This window comes from Electrona antarctica, assembly GCF_951216825.1.
Source record: "Electrona antarctica genome assembly, chromosome: 18".
NCBI classification, from domain to species: domain Eukaryota; kingdom Metazoa; phylum Chordata; class Actinopteri; order Myctophiformes; family Myctophidae; genus Electrona; species Electrona antarctica.
In genome coordinates this window covers 20,068,703-20,094,701 of record NC_136799.1, presented here as the reverse complement: position 1 = coordinate 20,094,701, position 25,999 = coordinate 20,068,703, and the positions used below count along the sequence as shown (strand labels likewise).

Genomic DNA, 25,999 nt, shown 5'->3' with positions numbered 1-25,999 from the left:
GCAATTTCAACCTTCAATTCCAGACATGTGCAGCTGCACATAGCTGGAACTTTTGCACTTCAGACCACTAAAGGCATGTATCACATTTTCACGTTGGGTAGGTGGTGCACATCCCTCTTTCACTTTTAGTAGGCATGCATTATTACTCTCACTTTCACTCTTTTACTTTTAGTATGTGTGCATCACTCTTTAACTTTAATATATGCTTGAGAGAATAATAGCTATTACAAGAGAAAATAAAAGAAGCCACTTTCTATTAATGTCTATTTATTTACATGAAATGTAAACATTCAACTCCAGACATGGATGTACAGTAAATGTAGTAAAAGGCATGTTTCACTGTTGTATAAAATGCTATAATCTCTTGGCAACCTTACTCATAGTGAATGCCAAGAGAGAAACAGAAATGGCAAAAAGAAACCTTAAGAACGCAAGAACCAAGCTTGGAATGATAGTTACTCCAGGGATTTGCAGAGGGATCTTTTGCAAAAATTCACATGTCTCTGTAAATATTGCAAGGGATTGCAACCTTTTCAAGTTTATTGTAGGAAACAGTTAATATTTTTAAAAATTGGCAAGGATTATAACAAACTGTAATTTTATATGAATACATGGTAGAAATATAGTACATCTACAAAAGCTTATTTCATTTAACTTGTTAGAAAGCATTCCACACCCCTTGAACTCTTTCAGAAATGCACAAAATCAAGCAATATGATGGCAAATCCTGGAGTAATTTAAGAATAAATCTAAAAACAAATACAATTTCTAGTAATAGATTTGTAATTTACCCTGGCTGGACCCTTCACAGTTTTCCTACAGCATCACAATATATGAAGTTGCTTTTTTGCTGACATAGTATTCACATTGTGTCACAAAAAATATATAATACAAAGTATTTGTGGCTTACATACAAATACAGTTGAGTTGTTTTGGTTGTGTGGAACCATTTCAACTGGTATACCAAAATACTTAATGCACTGTATTAAAATGTAATTACGGCAATATTACACAAAAACAGCAACGTTGCATTAAGATACTTTTACATAATTACCCCAGCTGCTTGTAATGTCATTAGTTAAACATTAAAAGTACATTTCAAAACTAATGGAATAAATGAGGTTTGAAAGGATAAGAATTTTGAGAACTGAGATAGATGATAGTACAAGGCTTGAATCAGTCCCATTCAATACAGAGAAGTTCACAACTGACTTCCCAAAGTTTCCGTGCTGTCTCTTCACTCCTGCCCTGCGGAGCAACGAAGGCAGGGACACAATCACTGTGGGAGAGAGAATGTATAATACATCAGGGGTTCCCAACGTTGGGGTCAGGACCCCACATGGGGTTGCGGGACACTATCGGTGGCGTCGCAAAATTATTTTGGGTCATCAAAAATGTTTTACACACCTGAATAGAATGAGTGAAATACAATATAATGATTACTAATACATTTTAACCATGATTGTAATGTATTAAGCCCAGGGATATAGAGGTTAGGTTGGGGTCGTGAGTCAATGGCAGCATTGTTTTGGGGTCGGGGGCTGAAAAGTTTGGGAACCCATGTAATACATAACTGCTAGTGAAAGTACCGTGGCCAAGTTTGGATTATACAACGCAATTTCTGTTTGCCTTAATTGTATGATTGTAATATTATCTTGAGTATCAAGAGTTTGTTCTGTCATTAGTACTCAATTTAGAACAAAGTCCTGAATTGGAGCACCCCACAGTAGTCACAAATGGTTTTTGGTTATTGGTCAAACTCATCTGCTGTTAGCTACCTGAAATGTTTCCCAGAGATGGAGTGCAGCTCCTCTGCTGTGGCGCAGTAGATGGATGTCTGTGCTCCTTCCCGTGGTGTTTTTAGGAACAAGGAGAAGGCGACGAAGAATATTGTCATGAGGGTTGAGTGTCTGGTGAGCTCTGAGTTTACTGTTCCCGGGTGAACGGAGTTCACAGTCACATTACAACCTGTCAGGAGAAACACATTGGAGGGAAGTACTGTGGAACAGTGGAAGGTATTTTTTTCACCTTGGTTCTTCACCTGCAGTGTTATCAAAATAAAATACTAAACACACTAAAGTGTTTTCATATAGTGCAGCGCCAGAAATCTCCACAATGGTGTGGTGACCATGTATAGTTCAATAAAATGCAAAGACAGGTTTGGTGACATGTATAGTCAAAACGCCTTCAATACAACAATCACAAAATGTTCGGTTAAGATCGTCTTTGAAATAAAGCTACACATCACAAAATTGATCATAATCTCTTGTTTTACTCCTCTGGTTGCAGTGTGTGTGTGTGTGTGTGTGTGTGTGTGTGTGTGTGCACGCTCACATCTGATGAAGAGAATCGTGTGTGTAATGTGTATGTACTATGTATGTACAGGTATGACCGCATGTGTGTGTCTACCTTTGAGTCTACGTGCCAACTCCCTGGCAAAGAGCACATTGGCCAGCTTGCTCTGACAGTATGCTAACCCACTGTTGTAGCTGCCCTGGCTCTGTAGGTCATGGAAACGGATCCAGCCAAAGTTGTGTGCCAGAGAGGAAACGACGACAATACGGGCTGGTGCGCTGCGCTTCAGCAGACCAATCAGCAGCGAGGTCAACAGGAAGTGGCCTACAGAGTAAGGAAAACGTCAGTGGTGCAGAGCTTTTCACTTTATTATTCAGCTAATTATTGATAGTCCCTGTCTTGTTTGTAAAAAGGGACTGCTAAGGGTTTTGGATCAATTCATATTCAATTTGTAAACTTTGCAGACAGGAGGTTTTTGACATGCAGAACTGCAGCCAGTCCGGACTCCTGAAGCAGGTGATTATGTAGTCTGCACACTAACCCCGGGCCCTAATTTATACTTGGTTGCATTGATTGATTGAAAACTTTATTAACAGTTTGTAGAATAAGCACAGGAAAGTACAGTTCAATACAAGGTCTGCTAAAAGGATTAAAAAAAAACAAGAAAGCAAACCCAAAGTTACCATTGGGGTCCTTCAACGCCGATGTACATAAAAAGGGGGTGTGCGACTAACTAAATATTAACCATCCATAACCTTTCAGCTACTGGTGAGGCCCAGAATGATTATTTCTACTTTGTATGACATTTTTCATCCAAGAGTTGACCCTAATACTGATCCAGTCAGTCAGTCAGTCAACCAGGTTGTACATGTACTGACCAAGTGACCAATCAGTACATGGAGGCTACAGGAGCCCTGTTTAATGTTACTTTACTCTCAATAGATTTCTGTAAATCCTCACCTAGGTGGTTTACTCCGATCTGCATCTCGAAGCCATCTGTGGTTTTCTTGTAGGGACACATCATCACCCCAGCATTGTTAATAAGAATATGAAGATGGTCAACCTCTAAACAGAAAAACAGTGCAAGAAAAACTTTGCAGTTATGATGGAACGAGGATGAATTAAAAAAAGGTATCTCACAGTAAATATATATGTACCTCTGAGAAATGTCTGTGCAAAGGCACGTATAGAGCACGTATCTGCCAAGTCCAGCTCTCGAACCTCCACTTGTGCTTCGGAGTATACGGCACGGATACTGGCTGCAGCCTTCTCACCTTTTTCTACATCCCGACAAGCCATTATCACCCTGGCCCCTGTCATTAAAAACAGTCATTCAATATTTTCACACGGCAGTCATTTTTCTGTTACTACTCTCTTTACTAAAGATGACCCATTTTTCCCATGGGGATATCAAAGTGAACAATGATGCCAGATGCTCCTTTACTTCGTAGAGGGAAAATATGTATGAACTGTGTATGCATTGCTCACCATTTTATTTTATTTTTGCCATTTTCTGAGGCTAAAACCACTAGATTTACATACACATCCAATTTGTGAATTTGCATCCTTTCAGAAAGTATTAAATATAAGTCTATTTGGAGGGTATAACTTCTACCTCACCTCTTATAGCTAGGTCCAAGGCTGTTTCTTTCCCAATCCCTGTGTTAGCTCCAGTGATTAAGGCGGTCTTCCCATCAAGGCGAGCTATTGACTTGCACACAGGTCCAGCTGCATATCTCCTGTTTAGAATTTAGTTTTTTTTTAAAAATATGAATATAACTTGAATGACTAATCCTAATGACTAATTCACATTTGAAGCATTTGGCTGAGTAATTTTGTGTACAACAGTAGAATGAGATTAAATGTATCCACAACATTAAAGGAAGCAGGTCAACAAAACCAAACAAAACCACATTCCCCTGAATATAGATGAGAATATCATGAATCATGATGTCAAACCTAATAATTACTAGTATTACTACTGGTTAAAATGAATATGTATGTATTTCGACTCTGAAGTCGTACGACCATAGGGGGCGTACGACTCACGCCACATAGAGCCGCCCCATAACCAATGACCCCGCAACGTTAATGCATACTAATAGAACTCCGCCTACGCTCAACGCTCAGATTGGTTTATGCATATCAGATGGGTTGGACCGTTGGCTAATCTATGCAGAATACACATCTGTCTATGCATTATTTTCTGTTTTTAATTGATGTCATTGTAAATAACTGATTTAAAAGCACATCCGAATGGAATAATACAAAACACAGGATAAGATGTCAACTGTCAGATGAGTTGGCCTGACCTGGGAAATGACATGCATTTTACCATACAAATTATCTTCATTATAGGCTAATGATCGCTGCAAATGATGTACTGCCACTGCCAGACTGAGACTCGTAATATCCATTAATTACAAGTACATTATATGGAATAGTAACTGTGATTGCTGCTGCTGCTTACCTTATGTGAGGCGCAAATAAAAACACCGAGAATATTACTACTCCAAGGCCTGCGACGATCAGTAAAAGCACCATCGTGCAGGGTTTGCGCCTTTCTCTTTGCTCCACTTGCCTCCCACTACTCTGTGGAGAACAGCTGATGTGGGGGCTCCTAGCTACTGTAGCAGAGATGCTCTTTGCTCTTCACACGGAATCATGGGATTGTAGTTTGTACTGTAGCTAAATGACAGAGATGCTTTACCATGGTATAGTTTCTGTGATTACCATTCCTATGGAAAACGATGATGATGATAATAGCAATGCTTTGAAAAGAGTTGAATATTTATTGAGTATTAAATTAACTGTGTATCACAGCAAGTCATATTAGCTGGTATTGGCTATACAAGTAAAACAGACTTAATCTCTAAGACCTGATATATAATATTGTGTACGCTTTAGATGAAGTATTGCTTTGTTAGATAGAAACTACAAAGCTGATAAATAATTTCCCCTCATAGAACCATGTACCAAACCTACATTTACCAGAATACACCAGTGAAAGCTGTTCAGTTCTGTGCCTGCATATAAAAGAAGGCCATAGTTGAACAAATATTTGACACAAACAGTGATTATCTTTATTTCCATCGTTTGCATTAAAAACAAACATATATATTTACAAAAATCAATGTGGTAGCATGAAAAATACAATTATTTACGACCTCCACCATAGGCACAAACGGTGGTTGTCGTCAACAGCTGACTGGTCCCGAGGACCAGTATGCGGAAGAGAGTCCCGAGATTCTAATTATTTTATGTATCAACAAAGTGGCCTATCTAAGAAGAATAACACGGTAACACCGCACCTGTTATCGAACACCGAGCTCATGATATTAGAGTTGGTAGCTACTACAGTAGACTGTGACTTAGTACCGAAGAAAGCGTATTCATCAAGTGATCGGCTTATCTACAGTGTCTAATATCTACAGTGAAAGCAAAATGTCTTCGGAAGAATTTGAGAAGTTGCACGAAATATACAAGTCACTGTATGAAGAGCTCAAGCTGATGCCGGAGAAAGCTGTGAAATGTTACGGAGGTAAACTTGTAGTAGCTATGTGTAAAGCTTCAAACTCTACATAATGTATGCGTTGTAATACAACTAAAACTAACATTATAAATATTGTTTGTGTAACACGAAGCTAACATAATTAAATAATGTTGGTGTAATTGTAATATAACATTTAAGATGGTGTTTCTGTATAATAACACTGTATGCTAAGCTAACGTGATGTCCCCATGTTCTCGCATTTGCAGAGGAGAAGAAGAGATTGGTGAGAGCCTTCGATGAAAGGCAGGGAGAGGCTGAAGAAGTGGCAAGTCCCTCTCTTGGTTTCATAGATAAACTGTAACATTATGTGAACGAAGTTATTTACATATTATATTAGCAAAGAGTAAGGAGCTTGTTTGTTTCCATGGCATGGCAGCAGTGCTGTTATCAGGACTTTTCATAATCATAATTCATAATTCATTCAATAATCATCATCTACAAAAACCTAAATATGATTTTAAACTGACAAAGGTAACAACTGAGGTACTTAAAAGACTGTGCCCTTCAACCCCACAAGGCCACTGTCCATGACAATATTCCCTCCAAATTCCAGACTCGGCCATCTCTATAGCTCCAATCATCACCCACATAATAAACCTCTCCATCAAACAGGGACAGGTCCCCCAAGATTTCAAACTGGCTAAAGTAACCCCCCTGCACAAGAAAGGGAGCAAATTAGACCCCGGCAACTACCGCCCTATTTCTATTCTTAGCTGCATCTCGAAAGTGATGGACAAAATAGTCTATGAACAAGTTGAACAGGTTGGTCTTGCCCAATCTGGCTTCAGAACATCCCACTCCACTGACACATGCCTCCTCTATTTGAGTGACCACATCAAATACGAGGTTTATGCTGGCAAATACTGCGGCATGGTCAAGCTGGATCTCCAAAAGGCTTTTGACACCGTGAACCACTCTATACTGGTTAACAAGCTAAAAGCAATTGGTTTTGATAGCACATCAGTGAGCTGGATGCAATCCTACCTGGAGGGGAGAGAACAGATGGTGGAGGTGAACGGAACACTGCCCCCCCTCCCCCTCCCAGTGAGCTGTGGCGTTCCACAAGGAAGCATACTAGGGCCTTTACTGTTCCTAATATATGTAAACGACATGACATCAGCTTGTGACTGCAATATGTTCCTGTTCACAGATGACTCAGCACTGCTGGTCTTGGACAGAAACAAACTGCAGGTTGAAAAGGCCCTCAGCTCTGTACTCGGTAGAATCTGCACCTGGCTCACTGATAACAAACTATCTTTACACCTGGGAAAAACTGAATCCATAATATTCGGATCAAATAGTTCTCAGCAAGGCAGATGGCTTCTTGGTTAGAGTGGGTGACACTATTATCACACGAAAAGATGAAATTACCTACCTCGTTCCATCCTGGAGGCAAATCTTTCCGTTGATAAAATGGCCACCAACGTAATCAAAAGTCAACCAAAGAACAAGATTCCTATACAGGATCTCCTCACTGGTCTACAAAAACACCTTGAAGACCCTAACAGGAGCCCTCGTACAAGGTTTCTTCGACTATGCATGCACCTCCTGGTACCACAGCACCTCTAAGGCCCTTAAAACAAGGCTCCAGACTTCCCAAAACAAACTGGTCAGGCTACTACTTGGCCTCACTCCCCGAACCCACCTCACCCCTGCCCACTTTGACAGGCTGGAATGGCTTAGGGTTGATGACAGAGTACAGCAACTTGCAATGGGTCTGGTCCACAAGATTCGCTACAGCACCAAGATACCCATGTACCTGTCTAAATACTTCCTTAATGTCAACGAAGTCCACACCCACAACACCAGAGGGAGTTCAACTAACCATGTGCACCCCAGATTCGGCACAAACAAGGGACTAAATTCATTTTGCTTCTATGCCACCAAAATGTGGAACGCCCTGCCAACAGTCATTAAGACATGCAAATCCCTTGACTCCTTCAAAACTGCTCTCAAAGGGCACCTACGGGCGCCTGCAATTCGAAACTGGCCCCTGTAAAATCTGAATCCCCCACCCACCTTTTCCCCCTCACTGTATGTTTCTTTTCCCTTTTCACCTCCTCTATGATGATTTCCTGTTTTGACAATATAGTTGTGTATATTCGTACGTCTCTAAATGTTTTGATGAATTGAAAATGGTGGGCCCTATTGTAAACAAGTGTAATGCTTTATGGTGTCACACAGTTAACCGTTTTTTTTTTATTGAGTTGTACTTGAAATGTACTGTAATTCTGCAAACTGTTGTTAAATCAATCAATCAATCAATCAATCAATAACAGATGAGATGATTTAACTTCATTTGGCTTTCTTTATCTTATTTCTGCATCATTGTATCAATACATTTCCTGTATAAACACATAGTTAACATCAGGCTCATGTGCCCTTGTATGAGCTGTAAGTATGTCAACAATAACCTGTTGGCTTCAACATTCAGATAAAAAAGGAGATCCGGCCCTGGGCACTCAAAGTTTAAAAAGAGTAGAAGATACTTTATTAATCAGAATGAATTAATGAATTAATATAAAGTATCTTCTCCTCTTTTTAAACTTTGAGTGCCCGGATCTCTTTCTTTTTTATCCGATGTCTTATTCCGACTGATCCAGGACACCTTTTTACTATTTTAACACATTTTGTTACCTGTACGTCTCCAGTGAGCACCTGGTTTGCATATAAACTCCCCTCATAAGTTGTGTGTGGTGATCTTAAGTAGCCTTGCCGAGCCATGAGGCCCATAGGGCAGCCAGGAGCCTATCTCCTGTTTCTGTAGCGTGAGGCAGCTTGATGTACAAGCCCTGGACATGACGCTAGTATGTCGCAGGGACTTACCCCAATCCAACCCTTGATGCCGAGTGTCAAGCAGGGAGGCATTGGGTCCCATTTTTATAGTCTTTGGTATGACCCGGCCGGGGATTGAACACCAACCTCCCAGTCTCAGGGCAGACACTCTAACCACAAGGCCACTGAGCTGGTTGACCTGTGGTGATCTTACATAATATGATTGTTTGTCCACAGTTACAAGGAATGGAGCAAGAGTTGCATTCTGCGCCCTCCTCCTTTCGAAATGGAATGGTCACAAAGATTCGCCTGCACCGCAGGGATCTGGGCAAACTACAGAGAGAGTTTAAAAGCACCGATCCAGGGCCACGGCTAGGGGAAGGAGTTGGCCACCTGGGCATCTATTCATCTCAAAATGAACACAGTGTGAGTGTGGGAAGTACTTAAGCCTTGGGTTACTATCAGCATGTTTCTTTGACCTGACCTGAGGCCGATACTACAAATGCCTTCTAAATCACACTTTCAAGATTTTTCAAAAATATCAGACGTACAAGCTCACAACTGCTATCTTTGAATAGCAAAACAAAATATCCTGGTTTTATTGGGTTAATACATATTCCTGATACTGGAAGAAATGGTGTGTCCACTCCAAATTGATTAACTTAATTCCAATATTTTGGAACATTTGAATAGAAATGTGGCTTTCAAAGATTCAAACCTGTGCAGATTATGTATTCGCATATTCCTGCTGCCATATTTTCCTCATGTTGCATAATTATATTTGATCATTCTGACCACTTTAGCAGATAACTGCACCTCATTTAAGGGTCCTATTCTATTAAACTAGAGTTGGCTGGTCAAATACTGAATGTGATTTTTGTGATTTATCAGTCACTGGTTCCTTGTGGATTTCTACTATGGTTTTCAGTAGGTTCATTGACCGAATCAAACTTTATCTTTATATTTCTTGCCTTTAAACTAAAGTATTGTGATTTGTCCTACCTCTTTTAGACACACGTGCAGTCACAGAGAACTTTGCTGCTCCAGGGCACCGATTCTCTAAACAATGCCACGCAGAGCATTGAGCGAAGCCAGCGTATTGCTGCTGAAACAGACCAAATAGGCAGTGACATCATTGAGGAGCTGGGAGAGCAGAGGGAACAGCTGGACCGCACGAGAAACAGAGTGAGTTGTCTGGTGAATATTTGCTTTATGAGGGCATGACATGATGCTGGCCATGAGCTGGATTCAAACTAATGATGTATCAATTAGGGCTGTGTCTATGTAGGGTTCACAATAAGGTTTATGCATTTGTCATACAAAACAATGACATGTTTGTCATATGATGTGGTCATGCAACAATTAAGGTATACATCACCCTTAATTGATCGAGTCACAAGGGGTGTCTTTTCCACGACCTGAGGCACAATGGCAAGTCTGCATTGCACTGCTCCTTGCTATGACAGGGATCTGTGAACAGTTATCGATTGTATTGGGATCTGGAATCGGGAGTTGGAAGGAAGTTCCTGACAGTGCGTTTTAACAGCGGCGAGTGACACTTGAATTTCATTGGCTATCGCCGGACGACGTCGCCCAAAAGATTAATTATTTTCATATTTTCGGCTGACATTCCTCCGCCCACTTTTCGACTATCGCCAGCTATCGCCAGTAGTTGCCGGGTCGGAGGGTCCCATTGACAAATAATGCACTTCCGGAAATTTCGTCTGGCTGTCGCCCGCTGTTAAAACGTACTGTTAGAATGAGTTCTGGGATGACAGCTAATGACATTGGCTACACAGCTGAAAAATAATGACATTTAAGATAAGATTTATACAGCTATTGCTACAGGTATATCTGAAAAGCAGAAGGCCTTGCCAACTGTTTTGAAACAGCTCATAATTGGCAGGCACCTTTAACCATGTGAACTCTAGCGTAGTCACAGGTAAGAGACCTCTGTGTATGTGTGATAATTCCCAGGCTGTACTTTCTATTACTGTAGCTTGGAATCCCAATCAATGATGTCACTGGTAGGCAGGTTTCTGAACTATCCATAGCCCACCAATCAGATGCAGAGTGAGTATATAGAAATGGTGCCATTTTATGATGAGTATTAGTGGAGACCAATATGTAAAGATAAGGTTGAAAATGGGTGATGTTGGTAAATGTACTAAAGTACCTGCCCATCACCGCAGGCGCAGAGGTTGTGTCCACCACCGTTCTGCATCCGGCTTTTCCAGTGTATACAGGGCCAATTGTGTTTGTATAGACTCGACAAAACCGGATGGTGATAATAACACTGCACGTAGTCCTCCTACGGGCTGGCGTGGCACGTGTCAGCAGGGAGTGTTGGATGGAAGGAGTAGGATACAACTGCAGTGACAACAATATAAACTAGAACTGCACTCTGTCGAGTGCCTACTTGTGCGTTGCACACAAGTAGGCCTGGTGCGCAAGCAGAGTGCGCAAGTACTGTCGAGATAAATATATATATATATATATATTGGTTGGGTAACAGGTAACGTATGTATGTATACAAGTTAAAAGTACTATACTGTGGTCGGCTGGCTTTTTTATGTATGTATGCTTGGTAGGTATACTGGATGTTGATGGTGACGTAATTATGTATGTAATCTGAAACCTATCTTTATTACGCATTGATGCATATCTGTATTACGTCACCATACGTCAGTCCTATCCTATGTCGGTTTATAACTATGGCTGTCGATGGTACCGTAATTACGATGTGTTTCAATATTGGTTAGGTAACAGGTAGCGTATGTATATATACATGTATGTAAATTGAAAGTCGGGTTATAACTGGCTGTCGATGGTGACGTAATTAGGATATGTTTCAATATCGGGTGAATTAAAGGTAATGTCTGTATGTATACATGTATAATCTGAAACCTATTTTTATTACGTCGCCATCAAAAGCCAGTTATAACCCGGCATTGATACATATCTTAATTATGTCACCATCAACATCCAGTATATATACCTACCAAGCATACCTGCATACATTCCAGCACGACCACAATACTTGCGCGCTCTGCTTGCGCAAGTAACAATAGGAGAGGGGTGGGGCTGAGAAAGGCCCTTATTGGCATATAACGACTAAATTGGGGAGACATTTTTGCAAGTATTTTTATTAGCTTTTGTATGTGTATGTTTGTATGTGTATTACCCCCGCCAACTTGCTCTTCGTCATGTCTGTGTGATGTCAGTAGGAAAATATTCCCTACTGTGTGCGCCTGTGCGGGTGATACACGTCCTTGTTCACTCTACCTTGAGGCTGTAGGCTGTTGCATTTGCCGTGTGCGTACGTGCGGATGCCTCGTATGTCAATAGATGAAATGGCAATGGCATTATCGTGTTTTCTTTCTGTGTTTTTGTACTTTGTAGCTGGTCCACACTGGAGAGAATCTCAGTAAAAGCCGCAAGGTCCTGCGTGCCATGTCCCGACGGTAAGTTCTAGTTATACTATATATTTAAACTTCATGCATAAGGTGCTGTTGTCGCTCTCACACCCTCTTCCTAATGTCCACCTTTATTATACTCTTGCAGGTTAATGACCAATAAGCTGCTGCTAGCTGTCATCATTATAATGGAGCTTGCCATACTGGGTGCTGTGATCTACCTTAAGTTCTTCAGAAAATGAACAACCATCTGAAGGTGACTGACAACCAGGCAAAGCCTCTTCTTTCTTTTCCTGGTCTCACTTCATAGACAAACCAGTTACACAAATGTTCTCCTCCAGCATCAAACAAAGTGTTTCAGACTGGGACTGCATGTGAGAACAACAAGATGACCTGGTCTTAATGGCGTCACCAGGGCGGAAAATATCCAAGTGATGATTCTACTCCATGAGTAGAGGTACACCTGACTGACATTTGACTCAACCGTTGAGAATCACTCTTTTTATTCTATTTTTATTTTATTTTATTAGACTTTTGCCTCTCTCTTCTGCCCCTGGGGTGATGCTCTCTAGAAATGCACAAGCTTCCCAAGCCAGGCACTGGATTCTGCTGATTCCAGAGCAGGTTTCATGAAGGAGTATAAATATAGGTCAGAGAATAGTAAGTTATACTCGCATTCCCCAGCGAGGAATTATACAGGAGCCAATGCTTTTGAAATGTATCCTATATACTTTGATACTTGGGCAGCTTTGGACTGAAATGCATTTTACCTTTACTTTTACCTTTGTATTATAAGCAATCAATGTGATGACATACTGTATGTTTGTAGTACCGAACTTACCGAAATTTGATAGGGTTAGGGTATGGAAATGGTATCAATTTAATCTATTTTTACTGTGGATATTAAAGGTCTACACACCCCTGTTAAAATGGCATGTTTTTGTGATGTACTAACAGCACATCACTGTCGTTTATAAAATGGTTGCATAATTGTAATTGGGGATGCAGTTCTCAGCCAGTCACATTCAATCTGTTAAATAGTAGTTAGTATCATCAATTACAGTGACTCTGATTAACCCAAAGCATGAACGGCATCTCATTGTTGAGAGGAAGATATGGCAGTATCAGTAACAGTAACATAACCAAGAAACAGGAAGTCCAACCAGCATTGATGAAAAGACAATAGAAAGCTGGTTTTCTTTGTATGTATGATCTATGCCAGCCTGGCATGGCCAGACTATTATCACTGCCTGGAATCTGAGGAACCTGCATTTCCAAGGGGCGGATTAAAAAAAGGCCTCTGGTGATAAGCCTGCCCCATATTCACATACTGGTTCCTGATTGGTCCCTTGCTACTTAGAAGGGAGTGAAATCTAATCTTTTTTTTTTGCAATGGGAGATTCATCTAGTTTCAGGCTACCATAAATACACCATAACTTCCTTCTTATTAATGTTATAAGCCTCTTGGCATCCTCCCTGACCAGCTTTCTATTGTCTTTCTTTTGTCTCTTCTGGCAATGTGGAAGCTTTTTGAATCTGGGGTAGAACAGAAAAGTCAGAGACTTGAGGGTAACTTTAACAAAGGAATGGCTTCACCAACAGAAGGTGAAATGGACCAGCCGTAGCCCATGCCTGAATCCAATTGAAAATATATGGGGTGACCATCTCACCTGAAAAGACCTGAAAGTGATGCCCAACAGCCATTTTATGTATCTGGGACATTTTTGCAAGGAAGAAAATATTGGCAAGCCGGTATGTGCCAACCTGACAGACTCCTGCCCTCAAAAACTGAGTGCTGTAATAAAATCAAAAGGTATTTCAGCAACTAGCATTTGTTTGAGGGATTAACCATTATGTAAGTACATTATTCCCCCCCCCCCCCCCCCCCGTTTGTTTTTAAGTAAAAATGTGTTTTTAATATTGTGTCCATAGTTCCATTTAACACTATTGTGACTTCTTAACCACTTTACATGACCAGGCTCTACACTAGGGCCATTAGTATTTCCCTCTACACCAAATCTCTATTTTTTTTGGACAAATGTTCACCCCTGAGACGCTAGAGTTCACATGGTTAAAGGTGCCTGCCAATTATGAGCAATGAGACTTGAATTGTACACCTGCCAATCAAAGAAAAGTGTGAATAATATGAAAACAAGAAAGACATAGAAACTCCTCACACAGATGCAATATGTTGTACTGTGACATCACTGTATAATATGTTCAAAATGGTATTTCTTTGACTATTAAGATTCCAATTGCCTACACTGTATTAAAGTTAATCCTTAAAAGCATTTTGTTTAATTCCAGGACAGACATATCTAGAGCTGGCCATATGACAGCAGATGTAAGGCCAAGCAAGTAACTCCACAATGTTTTCTTAGTGTTTTGCATTAAATCTTTTCTTTTTATGAGGCTCATCTTCCTCTTTAAACTTTCAGTAATCTGTAGCGAGCACCTCATGATCTGCGATATCTTTGTTTTGGGTTAACATCTGGTGATTATTTGAACATTTCATCTTATGTACTAAGTTGCTTTATGCAAATGGTAAATGCCTGACAGATGATATTCACTGATCAATAACATTTAGTTTGGTATAGATTTAATTGGCTGATAAACCAATTGAAAAAGGAGTGTTACAAAGCCAGCCGCCATTTTGTACAAATTGCACACAAATTATATGATAACAAAGCTTGAAGACCAAAATAAGTACTTTTTATTTCAAACAGTCATTTGTGGTCACATCAAATGCAAATGTATTTGATTGTTTCAAACCTAAGTTAATACTGTTCTAAACAGTAAGAATTATAATGACTAAATACACAAAATAGAAAAAACGGATGAAAAATACAGAACCATAGCTGGTCCAAAAGTGCAAACACAACTACAGTACAATTCAACTGGCACAGCCACTTAAAGCCCAATGTATACTTTGTTGCCATTGCTTGAAAACATTTCTTTTCAGTTGAAAAGTTGAAGAGAATGTTGTCCCTAGCAAGACAATTTGGACATGTTTTCAACAAACATTTGTCATACCTTGTGTGAGCCAAAACACATGCACAGAAAATCCAGCCTCAAGATCTCCTTGTAAGCCAAAAGCACACCAAATAATGTGCTGCTACAGTGGTTTTAGTAACACTTAATTTACATCATGTAATGATAGTGAACTTAAATACCTTAACATTGCTAATTAATTAATTAATAATAATAATATTTAATAAATATCATGGCAGTTTTCAGGTCAAAAGTGTTTGCCTCAGTAGTAGTGATGAAAACTAACTTGCATCTTTAAAGGCCTTTAGTTGGGCATTTATGAATTCATACATTTTTGACCATTTAACATAATGCTATACAGTACAGGAAAAATGAGACTAGAAAAATAAACAGACCCACAACTCCACAATTCCAGCTACAGATAAATTGCACTCATCGCAGTCATCGTTTTCAAGATTGTGGAATGTTCAGTGGTGATATCCATAAAAGTCTAAGCTCAGCTTGCTTTCCATTTCTCAGTTGCAGAGCTGCTCTGTGTCTTGTTTAGCAGGTGGGATCTCGTGGACTTGCATGTGAGCTCCTTCTCTCGTTTGTCCCAAGGACGATGCGATGACATCAACTGCTAGCGTTGCCGTAGCTTCCACTGCCTCAGGGTTGGACGCCAGGACTGGGTTCACTTCCACCAAGTCCATAACCGACAGCAGGCCTATACATCAACACAACCACATCCACATACTTATGTCAGGCTCTCTTATCTCTTCCGACGACCTTACGATTGATAAAGTACTGACACTGTTTAAACAATAATACACAAAGACGACTCTTTGAAAAATGGTTCTTGCATGTTTGTTCCCTCCTCACCTGTGTTATGGATTTCTTCTGTGATGTAGATTCCCTCCCTGTAGGTCAGACCTCCATTCACTGGTGTCCCTGTGGCAGGAGCCAAAGATGGGTCGAATGCATCAATGTCAAAGCTCAAATGGATCGGCCGCTGTTTTCTGTTCAGGAAGAAAGAGAAAGCAGTGAGTAAGCCTGACCGATGCCAATAAAGATTTTTTAAGTCCTAGTCCACTGATTACTGAGGTTTTGACTGATATTTTTCGACATTTTCGAATTAATTTGAAAAACATACTTTAATGAATAACATTGTGATAGTTATTTTTTGTTACGTATAGAACTGTATATACTGTGTGAACATTTAAGAAACAGTTTAATAAATGAGGTTGTAGGTTTGCTATTTTTTTTTCTTCTATTTTCTGAAAACTCTTCACCTATAATGACATGCCCTAAATTGGGACACCAGGTTGAAAGTGGTTAAAATCCAGATTAATTGGCTGCATAATTGCTGATAACGATGTTGTCAAAAAGAGTCAAATAATGGCCCATATATTAACCAAACTGAGTGTATCGGTCGGGGTTCTATTAAATAGTTACCAAACACGATGAAAGTAGGTGCCTGTATAATATACTGTATGAAGAGTAGGTAAATAGGAGGGTAGTGGGTTAAGCCATTTAACTTACCTTGATAGAAGATGATCGAGAGTAACTTCCATTACCCTCTGAATGCCAATCCTGTCAATGTCCCTCATGGTGAAGTACTGAATACCCAGCTTCTTCAGGATGAAACTACAACAGGCAAAATGTACTTGTATCAGCAACTACTTGGTATCAGCTTCTTTTCATCTAACATCTAGAGCAGGTCTCTCGATAAGAGCTCATCAATGTGATCACTGATCATGTACACTTACTACTCGCCAGGGTCAACATCCCGCAGGCCAATGTAGACCAGGTCCTTGGATGAGAGGAAAGGCTTCAGCCACGAGAAGCCAGGGACGTCTGGCATCTGTGAATAAAAGGATAGGATAAACAATGTAAGTATCTTGACAGAGGGAATGAACTATTGCAGCTTGCAATAATAATTCAAATGTAGGACAAAAACAAAATTGGTTGTATAGCAACTTTAGTACTTAATCGCCATAATCTTTGTCTTTAACATGTTCTAGTAATCATGTTTTCATGTATTGCTCATTAACCCTGTTATTCAAACCTAAATTACTTTTGCTTTGGCATATAATCATATTGACTTTTAATATATGTTTTTCCTTAAAATGTTTATCCCATGATTTTGTAACCTATTTTTCACCCGGTGCCAATTGCCTAAGCTGTAATCCTGGCTGCTACTCTTCCTCTACCAACCTGGGGAGAGCCCCAAACTGAGCTCATGCTTCCTTCAATGCACAAGGAGTGAGCAGGCCTTATTATCACCTGACAGGGGTAGGACATTGTAGTGCATGGAAGGAACACGTTATTCCAACCAGTTCCTTTCCCCTCCATCAGGCTCTGTGGCTGACCAGGGGGAGGCAATACTTATAGAGACCAGGATTACTGCATCACACAGGGACACAGGGAGAATATGCAAACTCCACACAGAAAGGCCCTTTCGCCAACCCCACCTAGGGCATGGGCGCTGAGACTATTGATAACCACTTGTAACTCCATTTCTATACAAATAAAGTTCAAACAGTTGTACAACAGAACCGGGAGGAGAGTGATCAACATATTCATTTACAACATTATTGTACTTTTGTTTTGTTTTTCTCACGGACATTTAACTCTCCCCTCTGTGTTCAGTTTCATTTTTTTTACAGTAGTTCATGTGCCATTTTTCCCCCCCATTTTTTATATGCCTGTGTATACATACATATAACCCCCCCTCCCGTACCAGGGTCAGTGTCCGAGTGTCCGTACAGTCTGTTACATATACAAACATTATAAGCAAGTATAAATAAAAAGACAAAATAGAATGTTTTCAAGCAAATAGAATGTAGATATAAACATGAGACATAGTGATGATAGTAACAATACTGTAATGGTATTAATCGCTGTAGTATTCATAAAAAGTCCCTGATTACACCAGTTCCATGGATATAAAATAGTAATGATAATAAACATAATATAAATAAAATAAAAAAACAGAAAACAAAATAGGCATGGCCAGGCCTCCGAGAGAACCAATAGGTGTTTCCTATAGTATAGAGTGTCGCAGTCCCGCCCCCTTTCATGACGAGCTAGGACCAGAAGTGAATTCCTCATTCATTTTTCCCATAGACATTTCAAAAAGTATTTATTTAAAGACGATTACGCCACGGAAAAAGCCAACTCGAGTTGTGACAAATCATGACAACAAACACAACATTTTGGGCCGAACAAATAATTACAAAGAAGAAAAACAACAAAAAATGTGTTGTTTTCTTCTTCTTTCTAATTATTTGTTCGGCCCGAAAATTGTGTTTGTTGTCATGATTTGTCACAACTCTAGTTGGCTTTGTACGAGGCTTAAAAGGTCTTTAAATAAATACTTTTTGAAATGTCTATGAGGAAAATGAACGGGGAATCATTTCCTGGTCCCTAAATGGTAAATGGTGCATTTATATAGCGCCTTTATCCAAGGCGCTTTACATAGATTGTGCATTACATTCACCCATTCACACACACATTCATACACCGATTGCGGTGGAAGCCATGCAAGGTACCAACCAGCACATCGGGAGTCATTTGGGGTTCAGTGTCTTGCCCAAGGACACTTCGACATGTAGACAGGAGGAGCTGGGATTCGAACCGCCGACCCATGGATCATTGGACGACCTGCTCTACCTCTTGAGCCACAGTCGCCCCCTGGTCCCTGGCAGGGGGCGGGACTGCGACACTATACTGATAGGAATAGGTGTTTCCTATACTTTATACAAATAAAGTTTGAATAAATCTTCAAATTCAATAATTATTATTACTGCTACTCTTGTGTCCTTGTGGAGGGCAGAGGGAACTGTAGATGGTGTGCCTCCAGTTTATTAATAGTTACTTTAGTTAACTGCTGTGCTGCAGCCTGACTGTGTCCTCTCTCTCACCTTATCTTGCAGCTCTTTGAGCATAAATGCCACAGGCTGTCCATGGAGGTTCCCTGAGGGTGAGGTTGTTGGAGTATTCACATCTGCATGGGCATCAACCCAGATGAGACCCAGGTCAGGACACTGCTGAGCATGGCCATCCACTGATCCAATAGCCAGGCTGTGAACAGAAATTGGGATATGAGTGATAGGATAGACTATAACATGGAGGAAATTGGCAATGGCTAAACTGGGAGAAACTGAAAGACTAAACTAAAAACAACAAACTAAACCTAACTAAAAATAAATATATTTACAAGAATTAAGAGATAAACAAAACATTGCAGAAGTGGGCTTGTAGTTGTAGGTGTGATAGCTGATAATACAGTATGTATATGATACATGTAGCATAAATATTAGCTAAAACTGTACAATTATTTCCCGATTACTTCACGACAAATGACACGGCAGCTTCTCAGTTACCTGTGGTCACCTCCAAGCATGACACAAGTATGTCCAGCCCCGACAGCACTGCTAACAGCACCTGAAAGGAGCTCATTGGCTCTGCCAACAGTGCGAGGGAAGGGCACGTGCATGAAGTCGTCATCCTTCTCCGGATGATGGAAGCTGAGGTCGCCAAAGTCGTGCACAGGGTATTCTGACAAAACAGGAAAACTGCCATGATGTCAGGTGCTTTACATTTGGTAGTTTATAGATTTTATGTGAAGCTTTAGAGACATACAATGATTATAAAGTGTGTGTTAATTACACAAATAAGGGTATTGAACAGTGGCGTGCACAGACATTTAGAGGGGCAGGTGCTCAAGTGAAACCGGCCGGCGTGGAACCGGCCGGTTGCCTTAATAGTGTGAGATTTATAGATTTTGGGGCATAAATAATATATTCGAAGCTTTTTTTTATCAAGAATTGATCAATGTCACCATGGTCCACATACTGTTAAAAAAAAGAAGGAAAAAAAAGGGCACATTGCTGTCCAGAGGGAAGGGCAGGGGTGCTCTAGCACCCCCTAGTGTGCACGCCACTGGTATTGAATCATATTACTTGCAAGTTGCCAGGCTCATATTTGTTGTTATCGATCTCATTCATGTAACATTTTCTATTATAAGAGGAACTCTCTAACTACATCCTGCCACAAACAGAATTACACATGAAAGTAGCAGTCTTTCATATTACTCCATGGATTTCAAGATGAACCTTCTATACAGCGAATATTTAACCTAGATTATTCCATCCGACCAGTTTCTCCATTTCCGTGATTGATGAGGCTGAGTCATTAAACGCCAGTGGAACATTGGTGAAGGAGCACTTTCCATTAGTCTCATTTCCTAGATGTGCTCAGGTTTCAGCCTTGTCCTGCAGGGCAGACTGGCTCATGCTAAATGCATGGAGGGAATAAACACCGAAGATTTCCACCTAGTTTTAGGACATGGTGCATTGGAGTAAACAAGTGATGTGATATTGGGGGCGCGTCTGGATGTGGGTGTGAGCCCTGATGGTGTAGAATTACTTTGCTGATGTAAGGGGAACGCACTTTGGTAGGCCTACCTCTTTACCATTCGTAGGCGGGACGGGAATAGCTCTTGTCTTGATGCAACTTTGAGCATGTATTGCAGCAGCATTTGAGATGTCAGTTCTACTACTGTTTGATCATAATTATAGAACTTTGTATTATAGAACATAAGAACAATCATATTTTTGATGAAATAGACGATATGGTGGGATATTAACAATTTGCTGTGTTGTGATGTGTTTTCATCCAGTAGTGTAGATCTATTTTATATAGAATAGAATAGAATAGAATAGGGATGCTGGGTTCAAGTGGTTCAAGTGGTTAATTTACCTCAATCTATAGATAGGGGAACAGATGGCTTCTGTTGAAGCCTCAGTTTCATACATTGGCAAGTGCTCGTGTGCATGGTGGCATGGCAGCAAAGACACCTGACATTGAATATCTTTTCTCACTGGTGCCAAACGTGGCAACAGGCTAGGAAGATGAAAACACCCTGGCCTACACGTGTCATCCAACATCATTACATTTTTGCAGGTCCTTAACATTTTGTATTTGAAAGTAGAAGATAGAACATAGGCCTAAAGAACATACTTTAAGATTCCCTTTCCTAAATGAGAATTGCGGTAGTTACACCTACCCCTAATCACTATTGGCATTACAATAGTGCTAGACAATATATTGAAATCTTCAGTGTGTAAAGGTAAAGCAGACAATGTGAAAAAGGTACGGTCAAGATGTCTAAAATATTCTTAATTTCAATATATTGCTCCACAATGTTAGGGTAAAATAAATTACCAAAGTAAAACGATAAGAGGGTAGACCGCTCGGCTGTACAATGCAAAAAACCATTGAATGCCTTGCAGTTCAAATATACATTACATAAATATTGCCGCTGAATCCCATGTTATAAGAAAACTGTACAATTGTAGCCTATATCCCAGACTAAACAAAGCCTGATGATCTGAGAGGTCAGCGAGCAGAGAGCTGAACCATTTAGGGCCTTGTAAAAAATAATAATGTGTTAATCTTTTCTGTGAGTGAGATTATGTAATAGGCTTAAGTGTCCTTAAACAAGTATAGCTTGTCACCCTAATCAGCAACTTTATAGGCATGACACCTTTTCCCCTGTTGTTCAATCTGTTGTTTAGCCAAGTGGTTCTCAAAGTGGGGTCCAGGCCTCAGGGACCCCCAGGCGTCCAGGCTTGAGGGGGTTCCAGGGGGTCAGCAAAATTAGTACATGCTTGTAGTCTTTGTAGATCATAACATTTGAAACATTTTAACAAAAATGGGGGTCCCTGGCACAAATTGTTTTCAGATGGGGGACCGCAGCCAAATACATATTAATTTCCTTGTGTCCTTCACATGAAATAGTTTGGGAACCACTGGTTTAGACAAAAGGAGAATAGCTTTGTAGCATTACAACAACAACTTTCAACATAGGGAAAATACACCGTGGATTTGCTGTATAGGTTTCGTCCCACTGGGAGATGGTGTTGCGCAACATAAGATAATATCTCATCTCATCTATGACTGGGACAAAATCCCGCAAGGATCACCTTGCAAAAAATGACTTGCACATTCCAAGCCTGTGAGCTATGTTACATGTGTGCATGCCGGCTTAATTGCTTCTCTACTTGTGGGCTCGCTAATCTATCAACCATGAATTCGTTTATTTTAAGGAACCTGCGCCTGGCAGGGCTAGCGGTATAGGCCTACTGGTTTAAACCGGGAACAGGAACAGCAGAAGCGTGTTTCTTTTTAACGTTCCCTTCCCTTCCTGGCTTGCTTTCATTGACAAGGTGTGGAGTTTCTTTTATACCCCGAGCCGAGGGTGAGTCATTCATCCCAAATAAAGACTCGAAAAGTTCCGACCGGCGTATCATCTTTCAAGTCTAGGGCGGCTGCAGTTCAAAGCCGTTATAAACTGTACATCGCATCGCATGACACAGTAGGCTAGGCTACAATGCGTAGGCGGTTCCACCAGTCACATTGTAGACGCAGACGCAGTGGATTATGGCTCCGACCGCAGTGACGACAATGGGTGGGAATCCTTTCCTGTCCCTCCATGCGGCTCACCGATGAGTTTTTTAACTTGAACACATGTGGCTCATATAAGAGCGTTTGATGAGATCTGTCTGTCTGAGCAATAATTCGCCATGTAACACAATGTTCCCTAATGATGTAACCTAGGCATTAGTCTGCATGCTAACGGAGCCGAAGGTACCATGAAGAGGGTCCGAGGGATCAGTCAAGTTCATCCACTGTTACATAATCATGTCACCGGGTACACGCATCACCCCCGCATCTTCACTCACCTAAATTTGAAAGCCGTTCAATCAGACCCGCATCTCGGATGGCTTTGGGACCATGTTCCACACCTCTCCTTTTCTGTAAAATAAATGAATAGGCCTATAAACTGTGAACATATATAGCTATATAGGTTATAGTCTAATATAGCTTAATAATGGTATTCGTATGGTATATCAGACACTATATAATAGCTTTAAGGACATTTAGCAGCTACCATTAATAACAGCGCTATTAATGTATATTCCATGTCAGATATAGTCTATTACCTGGCCTTTAGAGAACGGAGCGCCAATAATTGCCACAGATTGTGCTCTGCGTTGTTGGCAGTTGAGGTAGAGTTGTGTCCTGAGAAGACGAAGTAGTGATCCTCTCAAAGCCATTTCTCTTTCAGATCGATTTCTGCCGCGTTTCCCCAAACAAAAAGTTATCCGCCACCCGTCTGCCGGCCCGGTATAAAAGTCTGATGAAAGCTCCGTCAGAACTTGCACTGAGGATGCTGAATGCCAGGGCTGGTCTTAGCCTATTATGTCACCAAATCTACTTACTATTCATGAGATGATGAACTTGAGCGTTTCCGAGAATGAATGATCATCCAACCTATTCGAGGAACCCCAAAACCGCGTATTCACAACACAGATGTAGCTCTGATTCGGTGATGAGCTTTAAATCGTAAAATAAGTCTGACAATACACCATTATAACTCTTAAACTCTATGCAATACAAGCTGTACATTACGTCCCATATCTGTACAGGGGCTTGCGTCAAATTGAATCGCACGCGTGCCTTCATGATGGCCAATGAGAAACGCCGAAAAAGAGGGTTTGTTGCGGGGGCGTGTCTTGGAGGAAGGAAGAGCAACTTCTGTATTGTAATATTTGTTATGGTGGCCACTGCTCACGGAAATTTCCACCGCTAAATTGATATTGATATACTTGTTTACATGTACCGTGTGAGTCGGTGTGACCTATATGCCCAAAAGTATATCATGTTATACGCTGTTACGCCATACGTAAAAATACCCTTGCCAGTGCCATATAGTCAAGTTATAGTTAAAAGGTTAGAGCACTATATTCTTTCTGATAGTACGGTAATCATTGCTATGTTATATTATGTTTTTGCTTTTATTTTGCTATTTTATGTTTTTGCTTTTCTCTTTTTATTGCTATGTAAAGCACTGCATTCATGTCATGTCATTTTTAACATTTTGCATGGGCACTACGGAAAACTGGGCACCCCTGGGAAGAGTGGGCATAGGGAAGTGTGGCAGGCAGGCAGACAGTGCCTTAATACACATTCGTTGGCTATTCTCTGATGTCCTGCAGACAGGCAGGATGTTGTTGAGTGAGAATGTGTATTCTCTGAATGGCTGTTTGACACCTAAATAAGTGTGAAATCTCACCGGACTGCGATAACTCAGACCCCAGCTAAACCAACGAGTCCGCCGCTAGACTCACCACCACCACCCGAGTGGGCACGGGGGGGGGGGGGGGGGGCGCACAAGGGGCACCAAAACATTCTGGTCACTAGGAAGAGTGGGAACCTGAATTATTGCGAACGAAGTGAGCACTAACTATAGAAGCTGGCCAAAACTGTCTGTCTGTCTGTGTGTCAGTCTGTGTGTGTTGCGCTGTAACACCACCCGCCCGCCACCAGAGGGCAACTGAAATTGGAACGATACAGAGGTCTCTCTCTCTGTGTGTGTGTGTGTGTGTGTGTGTGTGTGTGTGTGTGTGTGTGTGTGTGTGTGTGTGTGTGTGTGTGTGTGTGTGTGTGTGTGTGTGTGTGTGTGTGTGTGTGTGTGTGTGTGTGTGTGTGTGTGTGTGTGTGTGTGTGTGTGAAATGATTACTATATTTACCCAGGGTATCTGGGCTAAGCTCAAGAACTTGTTTCCAGCCAGGCCCTGCTCATAGAACACATTTCATCGTAGTGGTTCAATGCCTTGTTCAAGGGCACTTCAGCGGTGGTAATTTTTAACGTGTCGAACTAGGAACCTTCCGGTATCAAGACCGCGCCGCTATCCGTTCGGCCACCGCTGCCACGTGTGTGTGTGTGTGTGTGTGTGTGTGTGTGTGTGTGTGTGTGTGTGTGTGTGTGTGTGTGTGTGTGTGTGTGTGTGTGTGTGTGTGTGTGTGTGTCAGACTGCCACAACAGCTTCGTTCGCTACCCGCGTTTACGCGTCTTACTTGTCTATATATCGCACACACACGTTTATTTATGTCCACACAAAGGAAAATGCACAAGGACACAAACATTATGGGTGCAGTTATGTTACAATCACAAGCCTATGACACATGTCGGTGCTCAGGTCGAATAGGCTTGTTCTCATATGGTGGCATAGAGCCATAGACAGTACAACAGGGACAGTGCAATACCTCGCAAGTCCTTCTGCCTCACACACACACACACACACACACACACACACACACACACACACACACACACACACACACACACACAGGTGTAAAGTATAGTTAAGTAGCCTACAGTACTGTACTTAATTTTGAGGTATTTGTACTTTACTTGAGTATTTTCAATTCCCAATACTTTTACTTCTACTCCACATCTCAGAGCCAAAATTTGTACTTTGACTCCACTACAATTATTTGAAAACTGTAGTTATTAGTTACTTTGGAGATTACATTTTTGATTAGAAAACATACAGTAAAGGACAACTTTAGTTTTTTTCAACCTAATGTTTTTGTTGTTATTAGTGACGTTAGTCACTAATAACTCAAGTGAGTGAGGGGTATAATGTTTGAGTGAGGGGTATGATGTTGCGAGACCCGAAACCCTGATGACCTTGGGATACATCACTGAGGAAGAGGATACGTCCCAGGTGCATCCATGCAATGTTTTTTAGTTCTTAGTTGTTCCATTTATAGTGACTCATAGGAATAGCAACAAGGTCAACCAGGTATAGTCTGGTGACCACCCGAGAGATGGTTGGCAGCCGGAATGTAGACGGCACCCGGGAGCTGTATGGGTTGGCGCCCCAGACTGTGCCTCCCGGTGTAGGAGGCCCAACAGCCCACGTAAGGCCTTTAGGAGGGCCATTCAAGCAGCAAGCGGAGCCTGCAGCATCACCGTTTCCCTGCCGGGGGAGCCTGCGGAACCATTGCGGCTCAATAATCCGCCACCCCTGAATGAAGTGTCTGGGGCTTGGAGTCTGGTGCAACCTTAAAGTATAATAGACCAGACATTGTGTCTGGTCTGTAACTCTATGGTCTATAAAAGGAGGGGTCT

The 25,999-nt window shown here is 41.1% G+C and overlaps 3 protein-coding genes across 4 annotated transcripts; 1 reads left to right on the top strand and 2 right to left on the bottom strand.

Annotated features, from left to right (window-relative positions):
* Positions 1–276: 276 nt before the first annotated feature.
* On the bottom strand, positions 277–4,899 carry rdh12 (retinol dehydrogenase 12). Its single transcript, XM_079528308.1, has 7 exons — positions 4,766–4,899; positions 3,916–4,034; positions 3,453–3,608; positions 3,256–3,360; positions 2,410–2,619; positions 1,779–1,968; positions 277–1,279 (listed from the first exon to the last, which is right to left on the bottom strand). Exons 1-7 carry the CDS (start codon positions 4,837–4,839, stop codon positions 1,177–1,179), a joined length of 957 nt encoding a protein of 318 aa, XP_079384434.1. The 5' UTR covers positions 4,840–4,899; the 3' UTR covers positions 277–1,176.
* An 803-nt stretch (positions 4,900–5,702) lies between these two features.
* vti1b (vesicle transport through interaction with t-SNAREs 1B) lies at positions 5,703–14,447 on the top strand. Of its 2 annotated transcripts, XM_079528310.1 has the most exons (7): positions 5,703–5,836; positions 6,055–6,113; positions 8,861–9,049; positions 9,635–9,808; positions 12,026–12,087; positions 12,188–12,295; positions 12,381–14,447. In XM_079528310.1, the coding sequence occupies exons 1-6, from the start codon at positions 5,740–5,742 to the stop codon at positions 12,279–12,281; spliced, it is 675 nt and encodes a 224-aa protein (XP_079384436.1). In that variant the 5' UTR covers positions 5,703–5,739; the 3' UTR covers positions 12,282–12,295; positions 12,381–14,447. The 2 variants fall into 2 exon arrangements, with proteins under 2 accessions (XP_079384436.1, XP_079384435.1); XM_079528309.1 differs by having other exon boundaries at positions 12,188–14,447.
* Positions 14,448–14,729: 282 nt separating this feature from the next.
* On the bottom strand, positions 14,730–23,441 carry arg2 (arginase 2). Its single transcript, XM_079528063.1, has 8 exons — positions 23,022–23,441; positions 22,761–22,833; positions 19,398–19,572; positions 18,936–19,095; positions 16,779–16,873; positions 16,552–16,656; positions 15,892–16,028; positions 14,730–15,736 (listed from the first exon to the last, which is right to left on the bottom strand). The coding sequence occupies exons 1-8, from the start codon at positions 23,133–23,135 to the stop codon at positions 15,546–15,548; spliced, it is 1,050 nt and encodes a 349-aa protein (XP_079384189.1). The 5' UTR covers positions 23,136–23,441; the 3' UTR covers positions 14,730–15,545.
* Between the last annotated feature and the right edge of the window lie 2,558 nt (positions 23,442–25,999).

Bases quoted from the DNA above. Each gene is read 5' to 3' on its own strand.
- rdh12 (XM_079528308.1), bottom strand. From the start codon at position 4,839: ATGGTGCTTTTACTGATCGTCGCAGGCCTTGGAGTAGTAATATTCTCG. The intron at 4,035-4,765 runs GTAAGCAGCAGC...AATTCTAAACAG, and splicing joins TTATTTGCGCCTCACATAAG to GAGATATGCAGCTGGACCTG. The intron at 1,969-2,409 runs GTAGACACACAC...TTCTCCTGACAG, and splicing joins GTTGGCACGTAGACTCAAAG to GTTGTAATGTGACTGTGAAC.
- vti1b (XM_079528310.1), top strand. From the start codon at position 5,740: ATGTCTTCGGAAGAATTTGAGAAGTTGCACGAAATATACAAGTCACTG. The intron at 5,837-6,054 runs GTAAACTTGTAG...TCGCATTTGCAG, and splicing joins AGCTGTGAAATGTTACGGAG to AGGAGAAGAAGAGATTGGTG. The intron at 12,088-12,187 runs GTAAGTTCTAGT...ATACTCTTGCAG, and splicing joins CTGCGTGCCATGTCCCGACG to GTTAATGACCAATAAGCTGC.
- arg2 (XM_079528063.1), bottom strand. From the start codon at position 23,135: ATGGCTTTGAGAGGATCACTACTTCGTCTTCTCAGGACACAACTCTAC. The intron at 19,096-19,397 runs GTAACTGAGAAG...TTCTGTTCACAG, and splicing joins ATGCTTGGAGGTGACCACAG to CCTGGCTATTGGATCAGTGG. The intron at 16,657-16,778 runs GTAAGTGTACAT...TGCCTGTTGTAG, and splicing joins GATGTTGACCCTGGCGAGTA to TTTCATCCTGAAGAAGCTGG.